The sequence below is a fragment of the Tiliqua scincoides genome, chromosome 4 (genome assembly GCF_035046505.1).
Source record: "Tiliqua scincoides isolate rTilSci1 chromosome 4, rTilSci1.hap2, whole genome shotgun sequence".
NCBI classification, from domain to species: domain Eukaryota; kingdom Metazoa; phylum Chordata; class Lepidosauria; order Squamata; family Scincidae; genus Tiliqua; species Tiliqua scincoides.
This window is the reverse complement of record NC_089824.1, coordinates 50,627,291-50,655,054: the sequence shown is the minus strand read 5'-3', so window position 1 is coordinate 50,655,054 and position 27,764 is coordinate 50,627,291. Positions and strand designations below refer to the sequence as shown.

General features: G+C 41.4%; 1 protein-coding gene across 1 annotated transcript; it reads right to left on the bottom strand.

The window, feature by feature from the left end:
* Positions 1-1,528: 1,528 nt before the first annotated feature.
* Positions 1,529-27,764, bottom strand: B4GALT6 (beta-1,4-galactosyltransferase 6). The gene is made up of 9 exons (XM_066625407.1): positions 27,650-27,764; positions 17,711-17,827; positions 16,905-17,018; positions 15,517-15,641; positions 12,935-13,051; positions 11,357-11,544; positions 9,320-9,442; positions 4,324-4,425; positions 1,529-1,676 (listed from the first exon to the last, which is right to left on the bottom strand). The coding sequence occupies exons 1-9, from the start codon at positions 27,762-27,764 to the stop codon at positions 1,529-1,531; spliced, it is 1,149 nt and encodes a 382-aa protein (XP_066481504.1).

The window sequence follows — 27,764 nt, the reverse complement described above, 5'->3', positions numbered from 1 at the left end:
ATATGCTCAAATCCCATTACGCAAATGAAAGGATAACTTACATTGTATGGAAGCTTTTCAAACCATTCTGTCTTCTGCTAAGTCCAGATACACTGACTTTGGTGAGAGTGAAGATGTACCAATTGCAAATACTTCTGAGTATTCCACATTGTTCTTAAGAAGTCATTCCCATCCCCCCAGTTATTAAAACTAGCATTCATCTTCTAATGATGATAGATAAAGGTGCTGTTCAAAGAAGTCTACACAGTAACCATTACAGACACAGTAACCATTAGGCATAAATCTGACACTTAGTGGCATGAGGTAAGGACCATAATGAAATGAAGCATCCATGGTAGATTCCCATAATATACATGCAATATGCACAAATTATATTGCTTCAAGCACAATCCAGGAATTTTATCATTGCTCCAGTAATACAGATTCAAAATTAAAAGATTGTTCCTAGAAAGGTTAGTGGCAAAATTATATCTATAGACTTATCAGAGATTTGTAGCTCAAACCTAGCAGTATAGTCATAGCTAGCCAACATGTATAAAGAGGTCATAAGAACATAAGAACAGCCCCACTGGATCAGGCCATAGGCCCATTTAGTCCAGCTTCCTGTATCTCACAGCAGCCCACCAAATGCCGCAGGGAGCACACCAGATAACAAGAGACCTCATCCTGGTGCCCTCCCTTGCATCTGGCATTCTGACATAGCACATTTCTAAAATCAGGAGGTTGCACATACACATCATGGCTTGTAACCTGTAATGGATTTTTCCTCCAGAAACATGTCCAATCCCCTTTTAAAGGAGTCCAGGCCAGATGCCGCCACCACATCCTGTGGCAAGGAGTTCCACAGACCAACCACACGCTGAGTAAAGAAATATTTTCTTTTGTCTGTTCTAACTCTCCCAACACTCAATTTTAGTGGATGTCCCCTGGTTCTGGTGCTATGTGACAGCGTAAAGAGCATCTCTCTATTCACTCTGTCCATCCGCTGCAGTCCCTCCCCTGCAGGTCCTTCATTAGAACAAGGCAGAGCCTCTGTCCAGAATCAACTGCTTACATGTTTTCTCATGCCAATAAATAAAATCCTGGAGAGACTGAGAACATTACTCTTAAGCGCATGCAGAAGCCTTGAACACTGTCATATTTGAATTCACATTAATTATTTACATAAACATTAAAAATACAAAAAGCCTTAATTTTTAATTACTTTGTCAAAAGCACATTTCCAGGGAGATGATGCTTTTCCTGACTTCCAAACAAAGCTACAGATCTGTTCCTTTAAAAGTAGAGATGAGTGGCTTTAGGCAGAGAAACAATAATTGAACAAAGGCTTAAATATTTGTTAGTTTCATGATGTAAACATTTCAAGTAGCAGCCACTGGGATTTCTTTTCACCAACTGACACATGGTCACACACCTCATCATCATTTGATTTCTTCTTCCAAATCATCAGAAAGAACTTATTTGGGTCCTTTAACAAGTATTTTCCAGTTATTAAAATTTTTCATCCAAAAGTTTATTCTGTGGTCCATCAATAGTCTTGAACAGGAGCTAGTTCTGGTACAAGATTAACAGATATATTTGTATATAATCTGTTGACAAGAAGTGTAGGGGTATATAATAGATTATTCAATCCATCAATGTATTGACGCTCTCTGGAATATCTTAACAGTTTATATCTGTGGAAAAAAGTATGGAGCAGTGATATAGCTGTAGAAAGTCATATTCAGGTTGTTACAACAAACATTTGTAGCTTCAAAATAACAAACATGCTATTGTTCAATCTTCAACAACTATGAAAATCTAAAAGAAAACAAATTTTCAAGTATATGGTATAAAAAATATGAAACCCACATTTACTCAGCTATTCTGCTTATTATACAGAAAACTTACAGCCCAATCCTAAACTGCCCAGAGTGCTGGGACTGCCACAGCACCAAAATGGCTGCCACACTATCCTAAGAACACCAGGCAGCCACCAGCTCCTCTGGAAAAGGGGGCAGGAGAAGGGGACATGCCTCCCCCAATGCCCCTGCTCACTTTTCCACCGTCCAGCAGTCCAGGTGACTGCTGAGCTGTGAAGCACTAGCTTCCCACCAGCGTTAGCCCGGTGCCAGGCTAGCTCCAGTACTGGACCAGTGCTAAGGGCTCACAAATGTGCCTTACAACATGTTTGTGACACTGCGTACCGGCGATAAGCTGGTGCACCAAGCTCAGGATTGGACTCTTACACCCTCATTCCACAGGTCTTTTAAATGCTATTTGCTTTAATGTTTTGATTTAAATTACTAGATTACTAAACTGATATAAATTTATGTCAAATACTATTATATGCTAAAAACCCACTTCCTCCACGTGAACAGGCAACATATACCTCGTTGATATCTGTTCTTAAAGACAGAAGGGAATTCAGCTTGAGGAAGATCCTGTCTCTGAGACGACTATAATTTTGCAAAGAATTTGGAATGACTCACTGAGTCCAGAGTCCAAAAGATTCTTGTTCCTCCTGTCAAGTTAGGTAATGTTTGTTGCTTCCTTCTGCACAGACCCCTAGCTGTACAGCAGTGGCTGAAACTAAATGTCTTGATGGACTTCCTCCTGCCACTTTGATAATTTACCACTTTGCCACTCCTCTTTTATTTAGCAGGGGGAGAGTAACTGGCCCACCTCACCCCAGCACTGTCTTTTCTAGTGGCTGTCTGCTGGTGTTGCATCTTTTTAGATTGTGAGCCCTTTTGGGACAGGGAGCCATCAGATATTTGATTTTCTCTGTAAACCGCTTTGTGAACTTTTTGTTGAAAAGCGGTATATAAATGTTGTTGTTGTTGATAATTGCTGGCGACTCCTGAAGGGGTTAACACTGTTGTCTCTCCCAGGCTGCAGCAAAGGAGGGGTTGGAATTCACTGTGTTATGCAATGTAGGGGGAGAAGTATGCAATTGACCTAACTGTGGACTCCAAGGCCAATCCTGACATACTAGGCTGGAGGGAATAGTTTTTTTTGTCTTTAATCTTCTTGTGTTTTCTCTGATTTTTGTATGCATTTCTCAGTTCCTACCTACAGCTCTGAGGAAAAACTCTGCCTCTTCTAATCACAGTAGGCAGACAACCAAGGATCTAAGGAGATCCCCTCAATAACAGGTTTGTTAGCACTGCCTACCTAGTCCAAGAAATAGGACCTTCCCTGTGTTGAATACTCTCCTGCCTATAAGAGAATGGCAGAAACTGCAATATACACAGTGCTTAAAAGCTATAATACATCAGTATGTGACTTAGACAGAAAGAGCTCCCATCTACTTATATATCCATTGCAACAAGCTAGCAAAAGATTGCATCTCCCCTTTCACAGTGATGGGGGGAGCAGAGTTGTAACTTGGGTGGCATGGGAGGGGCAGGCGCTCCAGGCACCAGTTGAGGAGGGGCACTAGGCGCAACTTACAAATAAAGAGCAGCTGTGGCTGTAAAGATGACAACAGGAGGAAAAAAACAGCATGAAAGCAGGAGGAAAGATGGGCCCTCCCCTGTGTCCATTTGACTAAAAAATGGAGCCATTCTGAATTTGGGCAGCTTGGTGGGGAGACACAAAGGGTGGCCTGATGATGCAGGGAGTGCAGTGATGCAGGGGACAACATCGCTATGTCGCTCCACCCCACCCTAAGCACAATTTGGCCCCATTACAGCTCTGGGGTGGGGAAGTGTTGCCATTTTTCTTTTCAAAAATGAGAAAACACAGCAATTTCACATGAGTTTGCTGCTTCCATGTCCATTGTTCATGCAAACAGACCATTAGTTCAGGAGTTTTTGTGGTTTTGTTCAACTCACAACTGATTCAGAAACTTGATTAACCATGGTCTTATTCTAGATTTGAATCTGACAGTTCTGACATGAACAACAAAAATGTCTACAAAACAGTTTTACCTGCATGAGAACTGTTCTGTGTGTAACGAAACATTACAATACCTTTATTTGCAAGGAAAAGATTCAATCTTTTGCAAGTTCATGGTTCGTGATATCAGCATCTTCAGAACAAGTTAGACCACTCAGGTGGCCAGGTTTTCTTTCTGACTATTATCAGAACCAAATGTCTCATATCTTTGTTCAATTATAGTCTTATTTTGTCAGCCTGAATATTGGACTCTCCCTGTATCCCAGTCCTCTTTCAGTAAACAATGCATATTCCACAGGGGAAAATTTACAAAACATCTTGCAAGTGAAAAATTACATAATTATATGGAGACTTCAGTTATGCTTCCTTGCCAGTGGCAACCTATATTTAAAAAAAAATCTGCCAGCCATTAGTGCTTTGATACTAAACCATTTTTCTTACCGTCCTAAGAACTGAACTTCTCCTCTGTGGTGATGTGGAATAGATTTATATTTTCCTAGGTCTCCTTCTGGTCTTGACACATTGTATCCTACATAATGAACCCTAAGATTCAAATGGTTAAAATGTGTAAGAAAAGAAAAAAAGAATTTGCAATCTTACAAAGCTATATCTGCACACGGACAAGGCATCTTGGAAGCTTATATTGCATTTGCATTGAAGATCGTACTGTAGTTGCCAGTCCAGCCACACAAGAATATTTTAAACTGACATCAGATAAGTAGCCTTGGTGGCATTTTTACATTAACAGTTGTAAACTGGAAGCTGGCAGCCAGAAGGCACACTCAGAAGACTAAAGAAACTTCTTGGCACATGGGCATCAAGATTATATTAATTCAAAGGCACTTTTCAAAACATGAAGTGAGGAATTTCTTAAACTTCACAAATGTTTTACAACCTGCAATTTAATTAAAAAGTTACTAAAAGGAATTGCACCAGTTACAACTTGAGATTTCACATTTAAAAATGATATTTTCTTCAAAGCGTTTTTTAAAAAATACTAACTTTAGCATCACCACCATTTGGACTGCCTAACATTTGTTTTTTAAGTACAAATGCTATTAATATAGTAGGAATCAGCACTTGGCAGTTCTCTTAAAAGATCTCTGAATTCAATAACATTTGTCTTTGGTAAGTTCCTACACATCCAAATAACCCTTCATTTTAATGCCAACATATATGGATGCCCCTTCCATTTAGGAGCAGATCCTACCATAAATGTGTAGTGAGGTCTAGGCCAGGAGAGGCAACACATACTACTCTCCCCTTTTCAGTTCAGTCTCTCTTCTCTCCCCCCCCCCCAAACTCTGGAAATAAATAAATAAATAAATAAAGCTCAGTCTCTGGAGCACTCACACACATACACACACTCTCCCCCCCCCCCAATTTTTTTTTAAAAAAGCTCACCTCTTCTTCCCCCACTCAGAGCCAGGGAGATCTCAGCACAGGACTCCTGAAGCAACTAGAAAATGGTTGCTCCTGGTGTTTTGGAGAGCCAGCCCACTGTGCAGGTTCAATGCTTTTTTCATAGTTTTTTGTTTATTTTAAACAGAGGAGAAGCAACTCTTCCTGCTGCCTCCCCAGAGCTTAATGAAGCAGATGTTCTCCTGTTTTACGATTGGCTAGCCCTGCTTTTTTTTCTCTTGAAGCTAGCTATGAATATAGCCCTAACCTGCTGGAGAAAAGTCTGCTTAATGCCTCCCCAGAGATTGATGACACAAGCATTGTCTTTTTTTAGCTGGGCAAACTGAAGCAGCTCTTCTTGGTGCCCCTCCTCTCCAGTGTTTATGTGCATAAACATAAGATACAATGTATTCCTACCTATTTTGTCCCTCCAAGCCATATAGCAACTGGAATAATTGGCAGCTCTCCTTATTCTTGTTGTGTGAGCATGTGTTGCTTTACTCCAGGTAAATATTCCAGATGAACAACTGGCTATGTCGATGGTGTCGTTGGGAGGGATTTGGTTTCTGGGATCACGGACTGTGTTTCCTCTTTAAGAAGAGCTGCTGGTTCAAGATGGACTGCACCTCACAAGAAAGGGCAAGAATGTTTTCAGCAGAAGCATGTCGAACCTGATCAGGAGGGCTTTAAACTGAAGGAGGAGGGGGCTGGAGACATCAGCCAGAAGCTTTTTTCATTGCATATAGCTTACATTGCATATACAGGTATGTGCCACCTAATGACAGGGATATGTTCTCCAATCCCCATTGTAATGCAATTAGGTTGTTAATGGAACATTCAGCCCAACCTAGTGCCTTTGTTGTGTAAACAGACATTCCCTGCCAGAAACTAGCTGGCTGCACAGGCCACTGGAGACTGTCTCTTCTTTGCATTAAGAGTTCCTCTGTTGTGTAAACAGACACTTTGATGCATACTATGGGAGTCCCAAATGCCTCATTAAGAGCCTCTTTGTTGTGCTTTGACCACCATCATATATGCCTTCTGTCATGAAGGAGAAGGTCGCTAAGTGGTGCAGGCCTGTATATGAATGTATGGCATATGGGAAATAAACAGGTTGAGCTAGAACTTCTAGCAAGTGAAGGTAAATTTGACTTGATAGGAATAACCAAAACCTGGTGAGATGACTCATGAATGGAAAGCACAAATGGAAGACTATCAGTTGTTCAGGAAAAACAAATGTGGTGAAAGGGAAGGGGGTGGCATTATATGTCAAAAATTTATACACCTGCTCAGAAATACAACAATATGGTCCATGTAGCCCTGTGGAGAACATCTGAATGCATTAGGGGAAAGCAACAAATGAAACATTGTGGTGGGTGTCTACTATAGACCTCCAGGCCAAGGGGAGGAGGTGGATAATATTTTCTTGAAACAAGTCATTGGCAGACATTGCAAGGAAACATGAGGTTGTAATGGGGGACTTTAATGATCCGGGTATCTGTTGGGAGACTAACTTGGCCAAGCATGGGAGCTCAAATAAATTCCTGTTGTGCCTCAAAGATAACTTCATCTTCCAGAAAGTGGAGGAAGGAATGAGGGGAGGCGCCATCCTTGACCTGATCTTAACCAATAAGGAGAAATGGGTTGATGAGGTCAGAGTAGTAGGAGAAAGTGATCACAGACTGATGGAATTATCAATCTTATGGGAAACCAAAGGAATATGCAGTGAAACTTGTACTTTGGATTTCAGAAAGGCTGATTTTAATAAGCTCAGAGATGTGATACATAGGATCCCAACAGTTGATGAACTAATGGGAAAGGTGGTTCAAGATGGAGCTCCTTAAGAAGCAAATTTCTACAGGCGCAGCCAGAAACAATTCCTATGAAAAGGAAAAGGGGAAGACCCCTCAAAAAGCCAGGATAGCTCACAAGCATCTTAGTGGTGCGTTGAAGATTGAAAAAGACAGGTATAGGAAATGCAAGATGGGAAGAGTACATACAGTCCAATCTTACAGGGCAAGAGTCAGGAATGTTAAAGCTCAGTAGCGTTTTTAGGTATGCCCAGAGGAAGAGAAATGAAAAGATGGGATTGCTCCTTGATAAGGATGACCAACTGATGTCTAGATACAAAGAGAAGGCAGAGCTGCTCAACTCCTACTTTGCGTCCATCTTCTCTTGAAAGGATTGTGCAAATGTGGATGCTGGATTCTTGGCTGATGGGGGAGCTGATGGGGAGATATGTTTACATCACCACAGATAATGAAAACCTGGATGGCATAGGGCTGCAGATTAGGATTGGCAGGGAACTGGTTAGAAACCACTTAACTGGCCTAAAAGAATTCAAGACATTTGGATCTGATGAACTGCAACCTAGAGTAGTAAAGGAACTTGCAGATATACAGTATTTGCAGAGACTCTGTCCATTATCTTTGAGAAATTCTGGAGGAGGGGGGAGGAGCCGATAGACTGGAAGCAGGTTAATGTGGTCCCAATCTTTAAAAAGGGGAAAAAAGACAACCTGGGAAATTTCAGACCCATCAGTCTGAATACCACTTCAATACCAGTGCAGAAATTAGAGCAATGTATGTCCGTATGTTTTCACGGCCAGCAACAATCCAACAATTCAACATATCCAGGTGGGAAGACCATGGTTGTGCTAAAAGATTAAAATCCGTGTGGTTAAAAAAAGTCGAACGTTTCGACACTGTAGTCCACAAGACAGTAGAAGCCTTCAGGAAGACCTAGACAAAACGGAATACTGGGCTGAAATGATTAAGATTAAGTTTAACAGGAACAAATGCAAGGTTCTGCACATAGGTAAAAATAACCAAAGATGCAGGTACAGAATGGGAAATACATGGCTTCGCAGCACAACATGCGAGAGGGATCTTGAAGTTGCAGTGGAACACAAGATGAACATGAGTCAGAAGTATGATGAGGCTCCATAGAAGATGAATACAATTTTAGCCTGTATTAGTAGAACAGTAGTTTCCAAGTCGCAAAAAGTTGTAGTTCCACTTTACTCTGCATTGGTTAAACCTCACCTGGAGTACTGTGTCCAGTTCTGGGAACATCACTTTAAGAAAGATGCAGCCAAACTGGAGTGAGTTCAGAGGAGAGCAATGAGGATAATCAAAAGGCTGGAGAACAAGCCCTACAAGGAAAAGGTTGAGGGACCTTGGTATGTTCAGCCTGCAGAAGAGTAGGCTGAGAAGGGATATGATAGCGCACTTCAAATACATGAAGGGGTCATATGGAAGAAGGGACAAATTTGTTCTCAGCTGCCTCTGAAAGTAGAACTAGATCCAACATGTACAAACTGATTCTGACTGGCTAACAGGAAAAAATTCCTTATAATAAGGGTGGTTTGGCAGTGGAACAGATTGCCGCGGGAGGTGGGGATTCTCCCTCACTGGAAATTTTCAAGCAAAGGCTCAAAAAGCAACTGCTGGAGATGCTGTAGGAGGATTTCCTGCTACAAGCAGGGGGTTGGACTTGATCAGGGGTGTCAAACTTGTTTCATAAAGAGGGTTGAAGTTAGCATTCAGGGTGCCTGCTGAGGGCCGGAAGTGATGTCATTAGCCAGAAAGTGACATCATTAAGCAGCTGAAGGCCAGAAATCAGCACTTTGTTCTCATTAACTGCAAATGACAGAAAAGAAAATACGCAAATCTTGATCATATTTCAAGATACGGGAAAGCCCAATTTTCATGTTGGTTGCTGTTTCAGCAGTAACACCTCAGCACAGCTCAGCAGCTGAGAGCCTAAGGACCAGATAAAAAGCTTCCAGGGGCCGCATCCAGACCCCGGGCCTTATGTTTGACACCCCTGGACTAGATGATCTTTTAGATCCCTTCCAACTCTATGATTTAAACGGTCTGAGTTGAGCAGAAAGAAGCAGCTTCAAAAAGGGAAAAGGTAAGTTTTTTAAACTTGTTGAGGTCCTTGCTTTTCTTACTGGCTTAGCTGAGGCTCTGCTTCCCATGCCTACCTTGACTGCATGTCACTGAATCCGACATACTCTGTAAACACTCACCTATTCCAAAGGTCATCATCTTCTCCACCCCATCCCCAGAATGCATTTGGAAATCCATTTATTTTTCTGAATTGCTCCACTGTTAGTCCACTTACACCACCAAAGAACTCATTATATGGAAGACTGAAAATGACAACAGGCAAGTTTCATTATATTAGGTACCTATAATTCTCTCATCTAACAAGACTATACACATCCCACATCCAACTAACATATATGAACAAAAAATGCCATTTATAATTAAAGGTTTCACAAATTTGTTAAGAGGTTCCAAAAATGTGAAAGATAAATATACATCTGTAAGATGGCTAAATACACACCATCTCAAAGAAGTATATCATGAAGAAGAAGCAAAAAAACTTATCACTTTTGCCTGATGACTAGATTTAGGCTTACAACTGCAAAAATATAGTTTTACAAAAATGGATGTGAATCTAACCAGTAACCAATTTCATGAGTCAGAGATTCTGTGTTTACCAAAATAGCAGAGCCTGTGGCATATGAAAAACCACTTTTGAAATCAAGACTTTCAAGAGCAGTTTGTGATAAGGCATGGAGATCTTCTATTTTATAAAAGGTAAAATGTGCTGAGTGTATCTAAGGTTGCAATCCTAACGCACTTTCCAGCACTGATATAAGGGCAATGAAACTCCAAGGTAAAGGAACAAACATTGCCTTACCTTGAGGAGGCCTCCATGACTGCCCCCAACTGTAGGATGCAGCACATGCCCCACTGGTACAGCCCTAAAGTAGTTTGCTGAATTTTGTCTATAAAACATTGAGATGGGCAGCAGGGTCTAGAGAAGAGCAGTAACAGTCTACAGATGTTAAAAAAAATACGCTGTGGGCCAGTTGGGTGCCTGCCATAGACTTCCCTGGGGCAAATGCTCCAGGCGCCTGCCGCTAGGACCCCGCGGAAGCCTCTCTGAGGCTCCTGACGGGGGTGGAAACTGTGCTTCCAGTTTGCCGGATGCACAGTTTGTAGCGCAAAGGAACCTCACAAAGGTTTCCCTGGCGTGGGAGGAGGTTGTGCAAAGCTCCGTGAGCCTCTGGTGAGGGTGGGCGGATTTCTGCACAGGGGGTGGCGATAGCCCACGGGGGGCGCCATCATGGAGCTTTGCCCTGGGTGCGGGGCTGCAGAGGTCCGCGGTTGCTGTGGGCAACAGAAATACAAAATACTCAGAGGATAAATAGAAAGATTTGAGAAGCTTGAGAAGCTAGAAGAAAAACCTGCAGGGATCACTGTGAGGTTAAGCTTGGTGGTGGTGGGGGAATTCTCAAATAAGAGAAAACTAGAGAAAAAGGCAAGTGCATTTGGGGAGAGGAGAGGCTTTTAGTGATACTGGGTTGCATCTATGGCACAGATGAAAGCTACACTGCCAAAAGGCCCCTAACCACCCCATCCACCCTATTTAAAGACCCCATGAAGCATCCCAAACTCAGCAGCAACTTTTCAGAGGTTTTCAATAGAGAGGAGGAAGCGAGAGAAATACCATCAGCAGGGTAGCTTCTGCAAGCTCTACACTTTGGGTGCAATTCATCATCTAGTAAAAATGTGTCAAAGATTAGTAACCAGAGAATTTCAGCCTTATTTGCAGGGCTCCATTTCCAATACAGCATAGCAATAAGGTTAACAATTAAAACTCAGTTCTTCCAGAAAGCTAAAGTCTCAATAAGAGGTCAGTCTACTGAATTAATAAATATAGTGCCAAAGCAAACAACCAAAGCAGTTTTCTTCATGCCATACCTACATTTACAATAATAATATGGAAAGAATTAAAATCTATGGAATGCCTATGCCTTTAAATTGGTAGTTTCATCTACAAGATCTCTTAACATATTTTCTTGTTTTGCTTAGGTAACGCCAGATGTTCTCTGGAACAATTTTACATATATCCACAGGGCAGTTACATTGATTTTATTTTTCAGCACTGTATACAATCCAATGGCAAAGCTTTGTTTAACTGCAACATTTATTTATAAATATAAAGGTTCAAAAATTATGTTCTGCATACTATGAATGAATATTTTACTTACATGTACATATATTTGTCCAGCTTTGCAGCAAAGTGACGTGGCATCTCACTACATCCATAATAATTTCGATCATTTTCAGGTAAGTGATCAACATCATGAAAAATTACACAATCCCAGTCATTATCCTTCATGGCTTCTTTGAAGCCAATATTAAAGAGCATTGCTCGGTTAAAAGGTTGTGCCCCAGTCTAAAAGAAGCAAAACAGAAGAATAAACTGTTAAATGAGAACTGGAAAATGTACATTTCTACAGATACATGTATCATAGTGTTAAAAAGAAAGCAAACAAATGGGACTTACTCCCAGGAAAGTATTACAGGATATCAGCCAAACTTCTTAAACAAAAGATACCACCCACAAGACTGGACAGAGGAACCTGCTTTATACCATTGGTCCATCTACGTAGTTCAGCGTTTTCAGCACTAACTAGTAATGATTTGCCAGAAATTTTTCTCTGTCCCAGTGGTGTATCTAAGGGGGTGCAGGGGATAGCAACTGCACCAGGCAACAACTTTTGGGGGGGGGGCAACAAGCTGAGCTTGACTCTAGTGGCCAAAATTGTGAAAACTTTGGTATGTATGAATACCATCATGTTACATATCATTGGAAAGGTAATTTAATGCAGAATGCAATGAAACAAAACTAATTGGAATATCTGTATTCTATCAGATGTTATTGCCAATAAACAAGAAAAGGAAAACACAACTGCCTTATGGAACACAAAGTGGATTTTCATAAAACAGACCTATGAGACTGTTCTGAGAGTCAATGATATGTTATTATGATACAGCATGACACCAATAAGGTGTTAATATGAGTCAGCTCTCATTTCCATGTATCATTATACAGTTACCCCTGCTAACTGGGTAAAGAAGCACTTTTTCAAGTGGTGCTCCTCTTATATTTATCAGGGGGAAAATAACCATCCCTCTTCACCCCAGTACAGTGTCTCTAACCAATAGGGGGCACACTTTTTATTTATTTACTTAATAAAATTTGATTTTGTCATGGAGGGGCAGGGCTACAAAATCTTCTTTGATCCCAGGTGCAGATAGATACCTCAGTTATGCCACTGGCTGGGGGAAGGCAGCAGAGCAAGTAGATGGCGAGCTGCTGGGGGAGGAGGCAGGTTTTTCCCTGATTTTCACTTTTATAAAAGTCCAGGTGTAACATCACTTCAGGTTGTGATATCACTTCCAGGGCATCATTTTGAGCTTGGCACCGGGCTACATGATCTTTAGCTACACCACTGCTCTGCCCTGATATGCCAAGTACTGAATTTGAAATCTTCCACATGCAAAGCAGGGTCTCTGCAACATGCAAGATCCCAGTGTAAAGTATAAAAGATGTAACACAAGCATTGAACAAAAAAAATTCATTTTTATTACACCTAATTAAAACAATCTGTTTACAAAAACAACCCTCTTAGGGAATTTTTTCTGAACACTGCAAGAGCAGTGTTTCCTAGAAACCACAATTGACATAGAGATATTACAACTCTGAACTATAATTATACCCATCTAAAATATATATTATAATACATCTTAATTTATTCTGAAACAAATATAAAGCAATTTACCTGTTCAACAACATAAAAGGCAAATTCCAGCCTCTGTTTCTGTAATACTGGTATCAGGTGTCGGAAAAATATTGGAAGATGTTCATGGCGATTGCGGAAAGGAATGAGTACTGCAACCTTTAAAACAGAAACGCAGTCAAAATATATTATGCCCGCAGTGGCAATTGCAGAAATTTAACTCAAAGAGACTAGCTGCTAAGATAAATCATGAGTTTATATATTGCCATTATTTACGAGTATAATGTATATTATACATACTAGATGGTTCTTATTTTTATATATTATGTCGTGCAGAAATCTCATGTGCTATGCTCGTTTTTAGTATTTTGGTTCTGATATGCGCAATACCTAGAGAAAGACTAAGTACAGTTTCAGATATTGTTTAAAAGGCATTCCGCCAGCCATCAAAATAAGCAATAAAAGTAGTTTAAAACATTACACATATTTTTAATGTAAGGCACACTCAATAGGTTCCTAAATCCAATTCAAGGTTGTCACTTTCAAAGACATAATGAAATACCTTCTTTTGAAAATACAATTCTATGCTTTGAAATAAAGTGATGCCCTATTCCAAGTTCTACTGACCAGTCAGATTAACCAAACAAGGTACAGACCAGAGTTTTTCAGAAACAGTATCTGTTTTACAGAATTTCTTTCAGAAAAGTCTGACAGAGCCCATCATTTTTACAGCTGAAAAGGGTTTTGGCATCCTTTTAAAAGGGCCCAAAACTGGAAGGAAGTCAAGGAATCAAAGTTTGTTCTTGACACAACTGTCCCATTTACACATAAATTAGTGGTAGTTGCCACCTATAAAGAAGGGGGTAAAAGTTCAGCTTGTATATCAAAGAGGATACAAAGTGGTGAGTGAAACTGTACTTAGAGCCCAATCCTGAGCTCCCGTGGCGCACGGCTGTGGCGGCACCGAAAACGGCTGCCATCGCATCCTGCACTCCCACAGCAGCTGCGGGCAGCACAGAAAACGGCTGCTGCCGCATCTTACACTCCCACAGCAGCCGCGTGAGGCACCTCAGGAGAAGGGGACTTTTGTCCCCCTCCCCCAGGTAAAGGAAGTGGCCCTGCAATGGGGCTACTCAACTCACTGCTGATCAAAACAAGTTGCTGTCCTCCGTCTTATTTAAATTTACAGCCCAATCCTAATCCCCCACCCCCTGCAGATGCAGCCTCCCTGCGCTGGCTCCAAGTATCACAAATGTGATGTAAGGCACATTTGCACTTATTCGGGAGCCAGCTGGGCTGGCATGGAGGCCCACACCAGCCCAGTCCGGCCAGATCTTGACCTTGTGCAGATCTTGACTATGCATTGGATGGCACGGGAATGGTGATTGGAAAGAGTGGTAGGAGGATGGTTTGGAGGCAGGGAGGCAGTGTTTTTGGACAGGGGAGGGCAGAAGGGAGGAATTATCAGGGCAACAAGCTTCCACCATTTTCTAACTTGCCTTCTGGTCGGGTTGGCATTACACTGGGCTTTTCAGATTTGCACCAGCTAAACAGCTGGCACAGATCGGAGTCGCCCCACAGAGCAGGCTGGGGGGGTTACTTAGGTAAGAAGAAAAATATCCCCTTAACCAAGAGGTGACCTCCAGCCTGCTCCTACCCTACACAAGATGCAGTGCAGGCCATGCCGCCTGGCTGTACTGGCACAGGTTAGGATTACGCTGCAAGTCCAACACTAAGGGTGCAATCCTATCCATACTTATGTGCGAGTAATATTCCCCGGTGTCTATAGTGGAACTTACTCCTGAGTACACATGCATAGGATTAGGCTCTAAATAGCATTACTGCTGACTGATTAATTGAACTGTACTGATACTGTTATTAAGACTTTTTGTTATCTCACATCTATTATAAGCACAAGAATTAAGTTATAACCAATCTTGAGCTTCGTGTTTGGATACTTAGGGTGCAATCCAAACCTGCACTGGAGTAGGCATGCCAGGAGGCTTGCGCTGCATCCAATGCAGGTGCAGCGGCTCAGCCATGGGCAAGGGGAAGCTCTTCCCCTTACGCCTGGGAAAGGGCTGCGCACCCCAATGGGTCTCCTTGGACCTGCGCCACCTCTGGAGGTGGCGCAAGTCCAAGAGCAGAGCGACTCAAAGCTGCTCCATTCTCTGCAGGGACGGGGGTTGGGATCCAGCATAACTGCCGGGTCCCAGCAGCGCCCCCAACTCCCCACGCGCCCGCCCCCAGGGCAGCCCATCGCCTGCCCTCCCCCCACCCAGAAACGCCTCCTCCCTGCCCCCCCACGCCTACCTTCGCCGCTTGTGTCGGCACGGGTGCGCTGGCACAAGCGACACAGAGGCGCAAACGTGCTTTACTGCATGTTTGCGACCCTCCAGGGGCTCCTATACCGGCATAACTGCCGGTTAGGATTGCGCCCAATATATACTAATTCTAGATATGATCTAAATCCTTTTGAATATATATTTTAATATTGCAAAGGCAAACACATTTGGACTCTGAGAAGACACCTAGCTTCTTGAATTATATGGCATACATATTTAACTATTTTTAAGATATTAAGAAACTGGAAGCATGTCAATTGAGAAACAATTTTACTTCACCTTCCATCGTGGTTTACAGTCTTTTGGCTTCCAATGACCACCTGGCTCAATATCTAAATCATTTGAAAATATTTGTTGAATTTCCTCCAAGCTAATTTCACTCATATTAACATCAATGAAGCCTCCTAAGTAGCAGAAACAAAGTAAAATTGAATTTTAATAACTATGTCTATATGATTCCTCTTGTCACATAACAATGCATCTTTGCCTTAAAACTAAGGGAAGTAAAAAATTCCAAGTAATACAATTGTAATAAACTCATACATAGTAAAAGCTCTGTTAACCAGCACTGATGAGGTTGGCAACAAAACTTTTAAACAAGCCTACCTCACAGTCACATACACTCCCGAGGAACAGGCAACAAAACTTTTAAACAAGCCTACCTCACAGTCACATACACTCCCGACAGGGCTCCCTTTGGTCCCTCATTACCAGGCAGGACTTCCTTTGCAGTGCTGCTCCATCCTTGTGATCAACACTCTGTGCTATCTTATAGACTAACAGCCCAATCCTGAGCTGCCCAGCGCGCCACTGTATCCAGCACACCTTAGGCAGCAGCTGCCATCGCCTCCTCGGGAGAAGGGGACTTTTGTCTCCTTCCCCTGGGTAAAGCAAGTAGCCCCATAATGGGGCTACTCATTTCTACGACAATCCAAAGGTTGGCGTAGAATGAAGAGTCACCGTATTGGGCAGCCAGTCCAACACAGAGGCTCAGGATCCAGTGGAGTGAAGCTCTTTAGTACATGTCCCTTCACATTTCTATGTAAGTATCTGCCTCTTGCACTTTGAATTTATCACTATCAATACTGCATACATACCACAAACAGGCATGTTGCGCAATAAATGAATTTGCACTAGGAGTTTACAAGATCCTTTACTGCAGCCTAATTTTTAGAACTATTCTGCTTGTCGTGGTTACTTATTATGCAGGATAGACACTACAAACCAAATTCGTTGGTTTATATTCATCTGCATGCAATATCCATAACACAAAGTGACACAGTATTTGCTGTGAACATCCCATGACTACAGAATTCTGTCTCCTAGTACATATACCACATTCCTACCACCATCAGAAAATATTTAATGATTTTTCCATTTGAGCTGACATTCAGAAGTGATACTAAAGGACTGCAAATTGCTATATTTGTTAGGACGAAGGTTATATTTTCACCTTGTTGATGTGCTTTTTTCAGATTTTATTTATCCTGATACTTCAGGATAAGACAAGGTAAACATCACATAGCACATGCGCACACACAACCCCATTAACAGTTAAATGTGTAGCATTCATATTTCACCAAATGTAAGAAAGAACCTTACTGAAGAAGTTTCAAAATAATTAGCAACTACAGAAGATACTATAAGTAAGGGGAAAATAAACTTACTCATATAAGGCAACTTTTCTGGACAAGGCTGATAAGGAGAGTATGTGAAGTTTTCTGGAAGATATTTCATAGTTTGAACAAGGCTATCACTTGAATTGTTGCCTTCAGGAAAATCTTAATTGAAAAAATTGTATTATTTACAAGTAAATGTCTTTGTCCAATTATATTCATTATATTTGCAAGGCAGTACTTCCCAACCAATTCTGACATACAGAGAGTTTTTATGTACAACATATATTAACTACAGGGGGCCCCTGTAACCGTGGATTCTGTATCTGCGATTTTGCTTATCCGCAGATGAAGCCCCCCCCCCCCGTACACTCTCTGGAGGAGGGTGCTTCCCTCGCCTCCAGAGGGTCTTCTGAGCCCCACAGAGGCTATGCAGCCTCAAAATGGCCATTTAGGCAACAGAAAGAAAGAAAGAAAGAAAGAAAGAAAGAAAGAAAGAAAGAAAGAAAGAAAGAAAGAAAGAAAGAAAGAAAGAAAGAAAGAAAGAAAGAAAGAAAGAAAGAAAGAAAGAAAGACTTCCAATTTTTCAGTAAAACTGAAAGTGATTTTTTTATGCCTTTGAAAGGCGTTATGAGGGCCAGGGAAGCCACTGAGGGCTAATAATACCTTTTAAATGCATAAAAACGTGACTTCCAGATTTACATACCGTGGTTTTAGGTATCTACAGGGATTCCAGGATGGAACTCTGACGGATACCAGGGCACTCCGGTATTTGTTTCTGACCATACATAGTTTGTTATCTAAAGTCCTCTCAATTTATGTAATGATAAAATTACAACATTTTATAAGAGTCTTACCTGTGCCATTCAGCGTAGCATTTTTATTAGTGTACAATCTGATCATATGTCCTATTGTTTTCACATTTTCTTTCAGCATTATACCTCGTGCTTGTACCATAAAGAGATAAGTGTTTGCTGTTGGAAAAAATTATTCAAAATTAGGTTTAATTTAAAATTGAATATTGATGTTTCACTATAACAAAATGGTATGACCTGTGTTAGATATAGTGGGTATATTTGGTTGTCATGTATCTTTTTGTATTACTTATTATAGACCTGTATTTAATGTTGTTGTGTCTACAATGAATGACAATAAAGGACTGTAAGTAAGTACAGGTGAACGTTGCTTAGTGATGTTCCGACCAGTGATGGGTCATATATACAATGGACACAGCAGGTCCCTGTCCCGTCCCCCCCCAAAGCCTCCGAAGCCGAGAGGACCTATGCTTCCCTCACCTCTGGGGTTTTTCTGAGCTCTGAAGAAGCAGTGCACATCTGCACACTGCCTCTGAGAGGCTCAGAACGACCAAAACAGGCAAACAGACATGACTTCTGGTTTCCTCAGGAAACCCCCAAGGACTTCCCTGGGCCTCTGAATGCCTTATAAGGTGAAAAAGTCACTTCCAGTCTCCATTGGGAAACCAGAAGTTGCATCTTTTCGCCTGTTTCAGACATTCTGAGCCTTGCAGAGGCAGTGTGCGGATGTGTGTTGCCTCTGCGAGACTCACAAAAGCCCCCAGTGGCAAGGAGAGTGCAGCTCCCCTCAACTTTGGGGGCTTCGCTTAACATCAAGAATTGCTTGATGACAGGGTGCAGGAACACATCCCTGTCATTAAGCGACGCATGACTGTATAACAAAATGAACTACTTTAGCATGAACCATGACAATTGCGTATTATGTAGAGCAGCGATTTTCAACCACTGTGATACGGCACATTGGCAGTCCATAGATGGTCCACAGGTGTGCCGTGGGACTTTGGAGTGGGTCATTTATTAGTAGGGCAATTGGGGAATTTGAGAGCCCAATCCTTTTTTAAAATTTTTTTTATTATTTTCCAAAATAAAAACAAACAACAAATATAAACAAACACATAACAAACACAAACTCAATATACAACACAAAAAAACAAACACAGAAACACACCGTTGGAGGGTGCAAGCAATCATATATCAATATATCTAATCAATCAATACATATCTTCTAATCTTGTTCTAGTTTAGCCTCAATATCATTTATCTATCATATCATATCCTGTATTATATATCATGTATACAATATATTCATCTAAACGCCCTATCTTATACATCTACATTTTCAACCAAGCATAAAATGGTCTCCATTGCTCTGTGTCGGTTTGCGCTATTGCTCCAAAATCTCTGTAAGCCTATCCATTTCCGCCACATTCATTATTTTCTCTATTCATCTTTCATTGGAATTTTAATATCTTTCCAGTATCTAACATATAAAATCCTTGCAGCAATTAATATCATAGTAACTAAATACACATCATTTTCTTTATCTATAATATCTAAGGTAATATTAAGCAAAATTAACTCTGGTTTCAGCTATATCGTAAATCCAAAGATCTCTTGTATTGGATTCCTTACCGTTTTCCAATATACTTGCAATTTTTTTTTACATGTCCACCACATATGATAAAATGTCCCTTCTACACATTTACACTTCCAACAATTTTTTGATATGTTCTGATTCATTTTTACTAGCTTTACTGGTGTCATGTACCAACTATAAAACATTTTATATACATTTTCTTTAAAATTTGTTGCTCTAATAAATTTTATATTATATTTTCAAATCTATTCCCATTGTTCTAATATAATATTATGACCTATCCATATTTAAATTTTACAATTGAAGGAAGACTTTCTTTCATTTTTGAGGTGAATTTAAGCCATTTATGTTGACAGAGTAAATACTCCATCCTCCCTTAACTATCATGTTTCTTTTTACTATTCACCTTCTCTTTTTGTCTTCTTCTTGTTGCTATTGGTGAATGCCTCCTTGCCTCTCTAGTTTCTTCCTTTTCTGATTCTTGTTATCTCTGAATCACCTGATTTCTTTTCTTCCAGCTCCATTTCTACAATTTCTAGTTCCTTTCTTCTCAGTTCCTCTTCCTCAGTTTCTTCATTTCTCATCTCATCTTTCATCACTGTACTCCAAAAATTTTCTGCTTTCATTGTTGAATTTATATTATATGTCTGTGACTGGAATTGAAAAAAACATACCTTCTGGGAGAAGCCATGTATATGGTATTTGCTTTCCTCTTAAGAATTTTGCTAGCTCTTCATATTCTTTTCTCTTCTTTCTCACTCTCCATGGGACATGTCTCAGAATTTTCACTTTGCTACCCTCCACCATCCATTCCTTTTCCTGTGAGATCTTCAATATTTTATCTCTGTAAAAAGTTCTGATGAATTTCACATGGATTTCTCTTGGTAGTTCATGTTTTTTTAGATAGAAAGTGCTCACTCTTCTCACTGAATCCAGATCCATGAGTATCTCCTCTGTTGGTGTGTCAATCCACTCTGATATTAAATCACCAATCAGGCATCGTGTATCTTCCCCTTTCTGTTCTGGTACATTTTGTATTCTCACAACTCAAGCTGCACTCTCCATCAGAATTTCCATTAAAGTTGCCTCTCCATCATATTGGTTCTGTTCTATCTCCAGTATTCTAGATTGATCTTTTGTTGTCTTTTAATTTTCTAATCTTTTGTGTATTCTCATCCGCTTGGCCTTTAACTGCTGTCAGTTGCACACTGAGATCATTTAGCTGTGTAGTTAAAACATCCAGACTAGCTTGAACCTGCAGAAATTGACTTGTGTGCTGCTGTCCAATCGCCACTAATTTTTCTATATTGTCTTGTACTGTCTGCTTCCAATCTTTCCCTTTTGGTTCCTCTTGTGTTAGTTTTCCCAAGTTTGCCTCCAGGACGGGAGAGCCCCTAACTTTCGCTCCTTTTCCTGTCATCCTTTTTCTTCCTTCTTATGTCTTCATTCCTGTAAAACTCAAATATCTGTTATCACATATACCACTATCAGTTACCCTTATATCACATCACATCATCAAGAAATCAACTGTTCACCCATAAAAACCAACACAAGGAAATCTTAAGTCAAATAAACCTTTGCCTTGCAATATTTTTAACGCCACTAGATGTCCTCAGCGTATGTCCTCCTTACTTCACTTGTCAAGTCCTGTTCTTGTCCTTGCAATGTCTTTTTAACCCCACTAGTTGTCCCTGATGTTCTATTCTTCTTACTCTGTTGTTTTGACTCGATTGCTTACGTTTTTTGCCATATCAACCACATTCCCTTCCAAGAGATAGTGAGAGAAATTCAAAACAATAAACCACATTTGCAAAACAAAGAAATGCAGATCTCAAGCCCTCTCCACAGGCACTCCAAGATCTCCACAGGAAAACGAAACTGAGCATTCCAAAGCAGAGTTTATATTCCAAAATGATTAATTTGTAATCCAAATTAGATTTGATTTAGATTTAGAGTTTTAGATTTGTAAAGTTAGAGTTATACTCTAACTTCCAAATATTTCCATAACAAGCTTGGCAGGTCTCCTCCAAAGCTTCTTCTCAAGCAAGCAAACAAGTGAATGGAGAAAGCCTCCCCCCTCTTTCCTCTTCCCAGAGGGGGAAAATCTGCCCCTCCTTCTTCAGGCAAAAGCTTAATCAGGCAGTCAATTAATCAATCAATGCCAGACACACACAGCAGAATAACACTCACTTAGTTCTTTCAATGTCTTTCCCTGCCTGGGGCCTTTAGCTTAGTTTCAAGATGAATCCTCACCAACACCTACATTGATGGCTGGGTTCCCTTGGAGTAAAAAAAAAAAGCCCCTGGCTGGACCCTTCTTCGCTGAAACCGTACACCATCTGTAGGACCGAATCTCTCCTGATCACAGATCCTTGGATCTCCTCAGACCCACGGTTTTTTTGGCAGAAAATAGCATGATTTCCCAAGAACTTTAAAGAGCTCAGAAAAACACAGCCATTCAGTTGCCTCTGGCCCTGCCCCCTCTCTTGAGAGCCCAATCCTGAGCGCCCGTGTTGCACAGCTGCAGCAGCACTGAAAATGGCTGCCAGCGCATTCTGTACTCCCACAGCAGCTGCGGATGGCAACTTGGAAAGAGGGAACTTTCATCCCCTTCCCCGGGTAAGGGAAGTAGCCCTGCAATGGGGTTTCTTGATTCACCGCTGACCTTTCGGTTGGTGGTGAGGTAACAGCGTTTGTGTCGGGCGATAAGCCCCACATGAACGCTCAGGATTCAGTGGGCTCCACCGGTCCCGCCTCCCCCCTCCCACTTCCCAGAACACTTCCTCCCCGCCTGCCTCCCTACCTCAACCCATGCCTCCACTTACCTTACCGCAGCTTATTGGTCCATGTGACCGCCAAGCGACAGCTCAGGCACCTGCCCAGTGCTTGGCCAACGCTGGGAAGCGCTGGGCTACCACTGGTGCTCGCCTGGCAGTAAGCCTCACAAACATGCCTTACAGCACACTTGCGACAGTGCATGCCAGTGGTGAGCTGGCACACCAAGCCCAGGATTGGGCTCTGAGCCCCCTAGCAACAGCATGGTGTGCTTTGTCGATGGTCAAAAAACTGATGGTGCACCTTGATAATTTTAGCACCTTGTCAGTGTGCCATGAGATGAAAAATATTGAAAACTGCTGATGTAGAGACAAAAAAAGACAATATAAAGCCTGGTCTTGAAAGCAGCTTCACAGCGAAATGTACATAAGCTCAATACACATTATACAGCACCTGTTTTTTTTCTTCATTAACTCTGCTAAACACAACAATCTTGCTACCACAAGGTTTTGCTTTTAAAAAGAAGCAATTTTGTTTTTAAAAAGAAGCAATAACCTATGGCTCCAGCATCCATTTCCCTCACTCTTACCTAACAGAACAGGCAGCACTGAACATCAGCTAACACATACAGGTTGAGACTATTTTGGGTTCTGTTCCAAGCACTCATGTGGATGGCAAAAAACGCACTATAGCAAATCAATTTAAAAAACAAAGTTTCTTTGCTCAGGTGATTTAAAAATAGCCTTGCTGACCTTTTGACTCTAAGATAAGAGTCATTAAGAAGACAATCCATCAATCAGTAGTCCTCCAAGTGCTTCACTCAGTCCCTCCCTTCACCAATGCAAAGTGATCACCTTTCTTTCAGGTGCTCAGGTGGAAGGGAGGAGTCCAAAGGAGAGAAAAGGATTGCTGGATTGTCAGCCAGCTGCCCCCCCCCCCCATTAACAAGGCTATTGATAAAGGACTGTTCAGTTTCTTAAACTGATTTTAAAGGGGTGCATTTTCCCCTTCTCCAGGGATCAGTACATTCCTTCTCATTTGCAGGGGCCATTTGTGTTGAGTCAAATCCATGTATAAATAGGCTGGACCTGTACATAGCGAAGTAGCCTGGGGACAACATTAGGTCCTGCTTCTGAATGGTCGTGTCCTATGGTCCACCAGTAACACATGCAACCAAGAAGCCACATGGCTTAGGTTTGGATAAAATTGTTATATATACCATGGACAGCCAGAGTAACCAATAGATAAGTTCTGGATCATATAAAACTAGATACATCATTAAAAGCCAAAATTGCAAACAAAGAACACAATGGCTTGATACCATCAAAACAGATACAAAGATAAATCTCCAACAATTGAAAGAAGCTGTGTTTGACAGGGCAGCATGGAGAGCTCTCGCCTATAAAGTTGCCAAGAGTCAGACATGACTAAGGGTACAATCCTAACCCCTTATGTCAGTGCTTTCCAGCACTGACTTAAGAGCAATGCAGCTCTGAGGTAAGGGAACAAACATTCCCTTACTTTGAAGAGACACCCCCCCCCCCGTGAGTACCACCCAACTGCAGGAAGTTGCACATGTTCCATTAGCACTGCTATGCCAGTGCTGGAAAGCACTGACATAAGGGGTTAGGATTGTGCCCTAAGAGATAAAACACACAAACACTACTCTCCACTTCCCTTGGGGAAAAACACACTTGTTTTCCTTACAGTATCCTGCTTACAATATTATGTGTGATGATGGTGTGACATAAGACCAATCAAACAGAAGTGACTCCCACACTGTAATGACAACACAAACCATCAGGCTTGACTATATAAAAAATTAAATGTATTATCCATCTACAAAGGCAGAACTTTATTATTACAACACAAGCTACCTTATAAACAACAAAATTGCAATCAAAACCTGAGATTGCTGTTAACAGCAATCTGAGGTTGTCATCACGATATCAACAATACAAAGTACGATATAAACTAGGTAAAAGAATGCAATTTTTAACTGTATCCCCCTTGCACTCTCAGGTATCCTAAAGTCTACTGTTTAATTTACAGTACTCAGATTAACAGAACAAAAGTTGCACTACTACAATGAAACAAATATATGTAGCATCATTCAACATCACTATTATAAAGGAGAATAAACAGGTATCATAAACCCATAAAAGATTCACAGCTTGCTTATGTTTTCCTAAAATCAGTCATTGTAACACTACTTACTTTGTTACTTGTTGGCAACCTTCAGTCTCGAAAGACTATGGTATCGCACTCTGAATGGTGGTTCTGGCACAGCGTCTAGTGTGGCTGAAAAGGCCGATTCGGGAGTGACAATCCCTTCCACACCGGGAGCAAGTGCAGTCTGTCCCTGGTCTGTCTCCCTGTTATGGGCCTTCCTTCTTTGCCTCTTTGCCTCAGTCTGTTGGCCAAGGGTCTCTTCAAACTGGGAAAGGCCATGCTGCACAGCCTGCCTCCAAGCGGGCCGCTCAGAGGCCAGGGTTTCTCACCTGTTGAGGTCCACTCCTAAGGCCTTCAGATCCCTCTTGCAGATGTCCTTGTATCGCAGCTGTGGTCTACCTGTAGGGCGCTTTCCTTGCACGAGTTCTCCATAGAGGAGATCCTTTGGGATCCGGCCATCATCCATTCTCACAACATGACCAAACCAACGCAGGCATCTCTGTTTCAGCAGTGCATACATGCTAGGGATTCCAGCACGTTCCAGGACTGTGTTGTTTGGAACTTTGTCCTGCCAGGTGATGCCGAGGATGCATTGGAGGCAGCTCATGTGAAAAGCGTTCAGTTTCCTCTCCTGTTGTGAGTAAAGAGTCCATGACTTGCTGCAGTACAGAAGTGTACTCAGGATGCAAGCTTTGTAGACCTGGATCTTGGTATGTTCCGTCAGCTTCTTGTTGAACCAGACTCTCTTTGTGAGTCTGGAAAACGTGGTAGCTGCTTTACCGATGCGCTTGTTTAGCTCGGTATCAAGAGAAAGAGTGTCGGAGATCGTTGAGCCAAGGTACACAAAGTCACAAAGTTGTGACTTTGTAACACTACACTATAGTTTAATTCACAGGTATACAAGCCCTAAGGAAATCCATTTCCTCAGAAACCAATATAAAATTAATTAACTCAATTAGCATTTCAACAGTACATGCTTTATATACCCATGTGAGCTACTTATTTTTAAAATCAAATTTCTCCATAGGGTGAGAGTTAATACAAGTCAACAATGGAAAAGTCAACAATGGAATTCTTAAGTAACAGCGGGAATAATTTTTTCCTAGTAAACACTTAACACCATCACAAGACTACTTAATATGTTCTTCCCATTTTGCCCAATGAACAGCTAAAGATATTGCTGTATGTGCCAATACGTTAACTATTCTAAATGCTATTTTGCATATTATACAGAACCTGAGTTTGAACCATGTGTACCTACTCAGCAGGGAGCTGCAACCCATCATGTCTCCCTTGTAAGTATATATGTGTTTGCAATTTACATTTGCAGATATACAGTTTCTAAAAACAATGTATGAAGGAGCCCTAAAAATGGGTGTGTAAAAGATAGCTAGAAGCAAGAGTAGCCACAATTGTACGTAACTTCTCATTCATTTAATACAATCTCACTTAACGCCTAAGACTACATCCTCATAAACAGTATGAAAACCAGACAAGTTTTATGACTTTTTATTAACTGACAGAAATTTAACTGAAGTAATATTTGTGCTTGTCTGCAATACTGGAAAGTACAACGATACCCCCCCCCCAAGGAGTATGGAGAAAATGGAGAGAATAATCATACTTCAAAGGGAGGAAAGTATTGGTTGCTGAATGAGGAGATGCACTGAAAGAAAAATTGCCATACTACTTTTAACAAAAGAAATTGTTTTTTAAAGGTCCAAATCCTAACCAATTTTCCAGCACTGGCATAGCTGTGCCCGTGGTGCATGTGCTGCATCCTGCAGTTGGGTGTCACTCGTGGAGGCCTCCTCAAAGTAAGAGAATGTTTGTTCCCTTACCTCGGAGCTGCATTACCCTTATGTCAGTGCTGGAAAGTGGGTTAGGATTGCACCCTAAATGGCTATTGGTGCATTTAGGCAGCACTCTGGAAATGACCCACTGAACACAGTGGGACATACTTCCAAAAGAACGTGCTTATGATTGGGCAAGTAATGTGGAAAAGCTGAGCATCCTTTAAAACAAAACAATTTTAAAATTACCCAAAGCTATCTCAGCAAATTTGGGTGCGCTCTCCTCATGTCACAAAGCATGTCACGTTAAGCACTATTCAACATATTCTCATAACAGATTTGGAAAAAAGTAGCCTTAGCAGAGATCAGTCTAATTCTGGCAGCAAGGGCAATTTCCAATGGAAGTGTTCATAAAACTGGTACCATCTCCTCCTGAAAGGACCACTCCTACAACAAAATGTGATCACTCTACACATAATGGAAAAGGTGGTTGCTGCAGTCTGTCACTAAAAGGTTCGCCATCACTGCTCTTTATGTTCCTCAAAAAAAAAAACTTCTCTAACATATTATGAGTTATGCAATGATATTGGGGCAATGCTATAGTGCAGGGATGGCTAAATTTGCTTGATGTGAGAGCCACATATGATACTTCAAATGTTTGAGAACTGCAAGAGAGATGTTTGAGAGCCACAATATTTAAGAAGCATTTAAATTCTTAAATATATTTACGAACTATGAGCATTAAATATACGTTTTAATCCAATGCATTCTCAGTTTATACCCAGTAAATAATTATAAAGCTTGAACATTTCTTGTTTACCTTTTTTGTTAATTGTGATGCAAAAAGGAGCTCAGCAACATATTATGCCAAAGAGCCACATGTAGCTCTTAAGCCATGGTTTGGCCACCCCTACTATAGTGGAAGGAGGTTGGCCTGGCCCTTTTCTTCTCTGTCTTTTGAATGGAGTACAAAAACATTCACATGGTGAACTTATACATATACATATATACACAAATACATATATGATATTTTAAAACATAAATTTTATATCTTTATTATATATTTATAATATATTTATATATAAATTTTTTGAGATATTTGTTCTCAGTGTTGTCAAGATGTAAATTTTTATGTATTTTTGCTCCCCTGCGGTCTTGAACAATAAGTGGTTGCAACCTTGGCTGTTTTATTCCTCTGTTTATGTGGATACTGCTGTCATATAGTGGAAATTGTTTATGCCAATAAAGGTGAAATGAAATATATTAAATTTTATATAGCTTTAAAAATGACATTCAGGCAGAAGGATGGAGAAAACCGCATTGAGAGACAAGAGTGTTGTCCTAGACGTGACCACTACAGACCATTGGTGATGGTGCTGCAAAGATCCCCAGTGCAGACAGGCAACTTGTGCAGTGAGCGTGGCGGGGAATTCTCAGGGGCCACGTCCTCAGCCGGGGCTGCAGCGACAGAGCCAAAGGCCGCCACACACTGCGGACCCTCCTCTCACCTCGGCGAGCCTCAAGCGCGCCGCCTTCGCGGGGCTGGAGCGGTGCAGTGTGGCGGCGCGAGGCTCTGGGGAGGGCGGCGACCCGCCTCTGAGTCCCACCCCGACCTTGAGCCGGGGGGGGGAGCGGAGCCCTTACCTCTGCCGGGAGCCACGTAGACGAAGTAGAGGCAGGAGGAGGAGAGGGAGAAGAGGGAGAGGGAGAGCAGGAGGGAGCGCTTGGAGAGCCGCGGCGCCCTCCCGGGCAGAGGCAT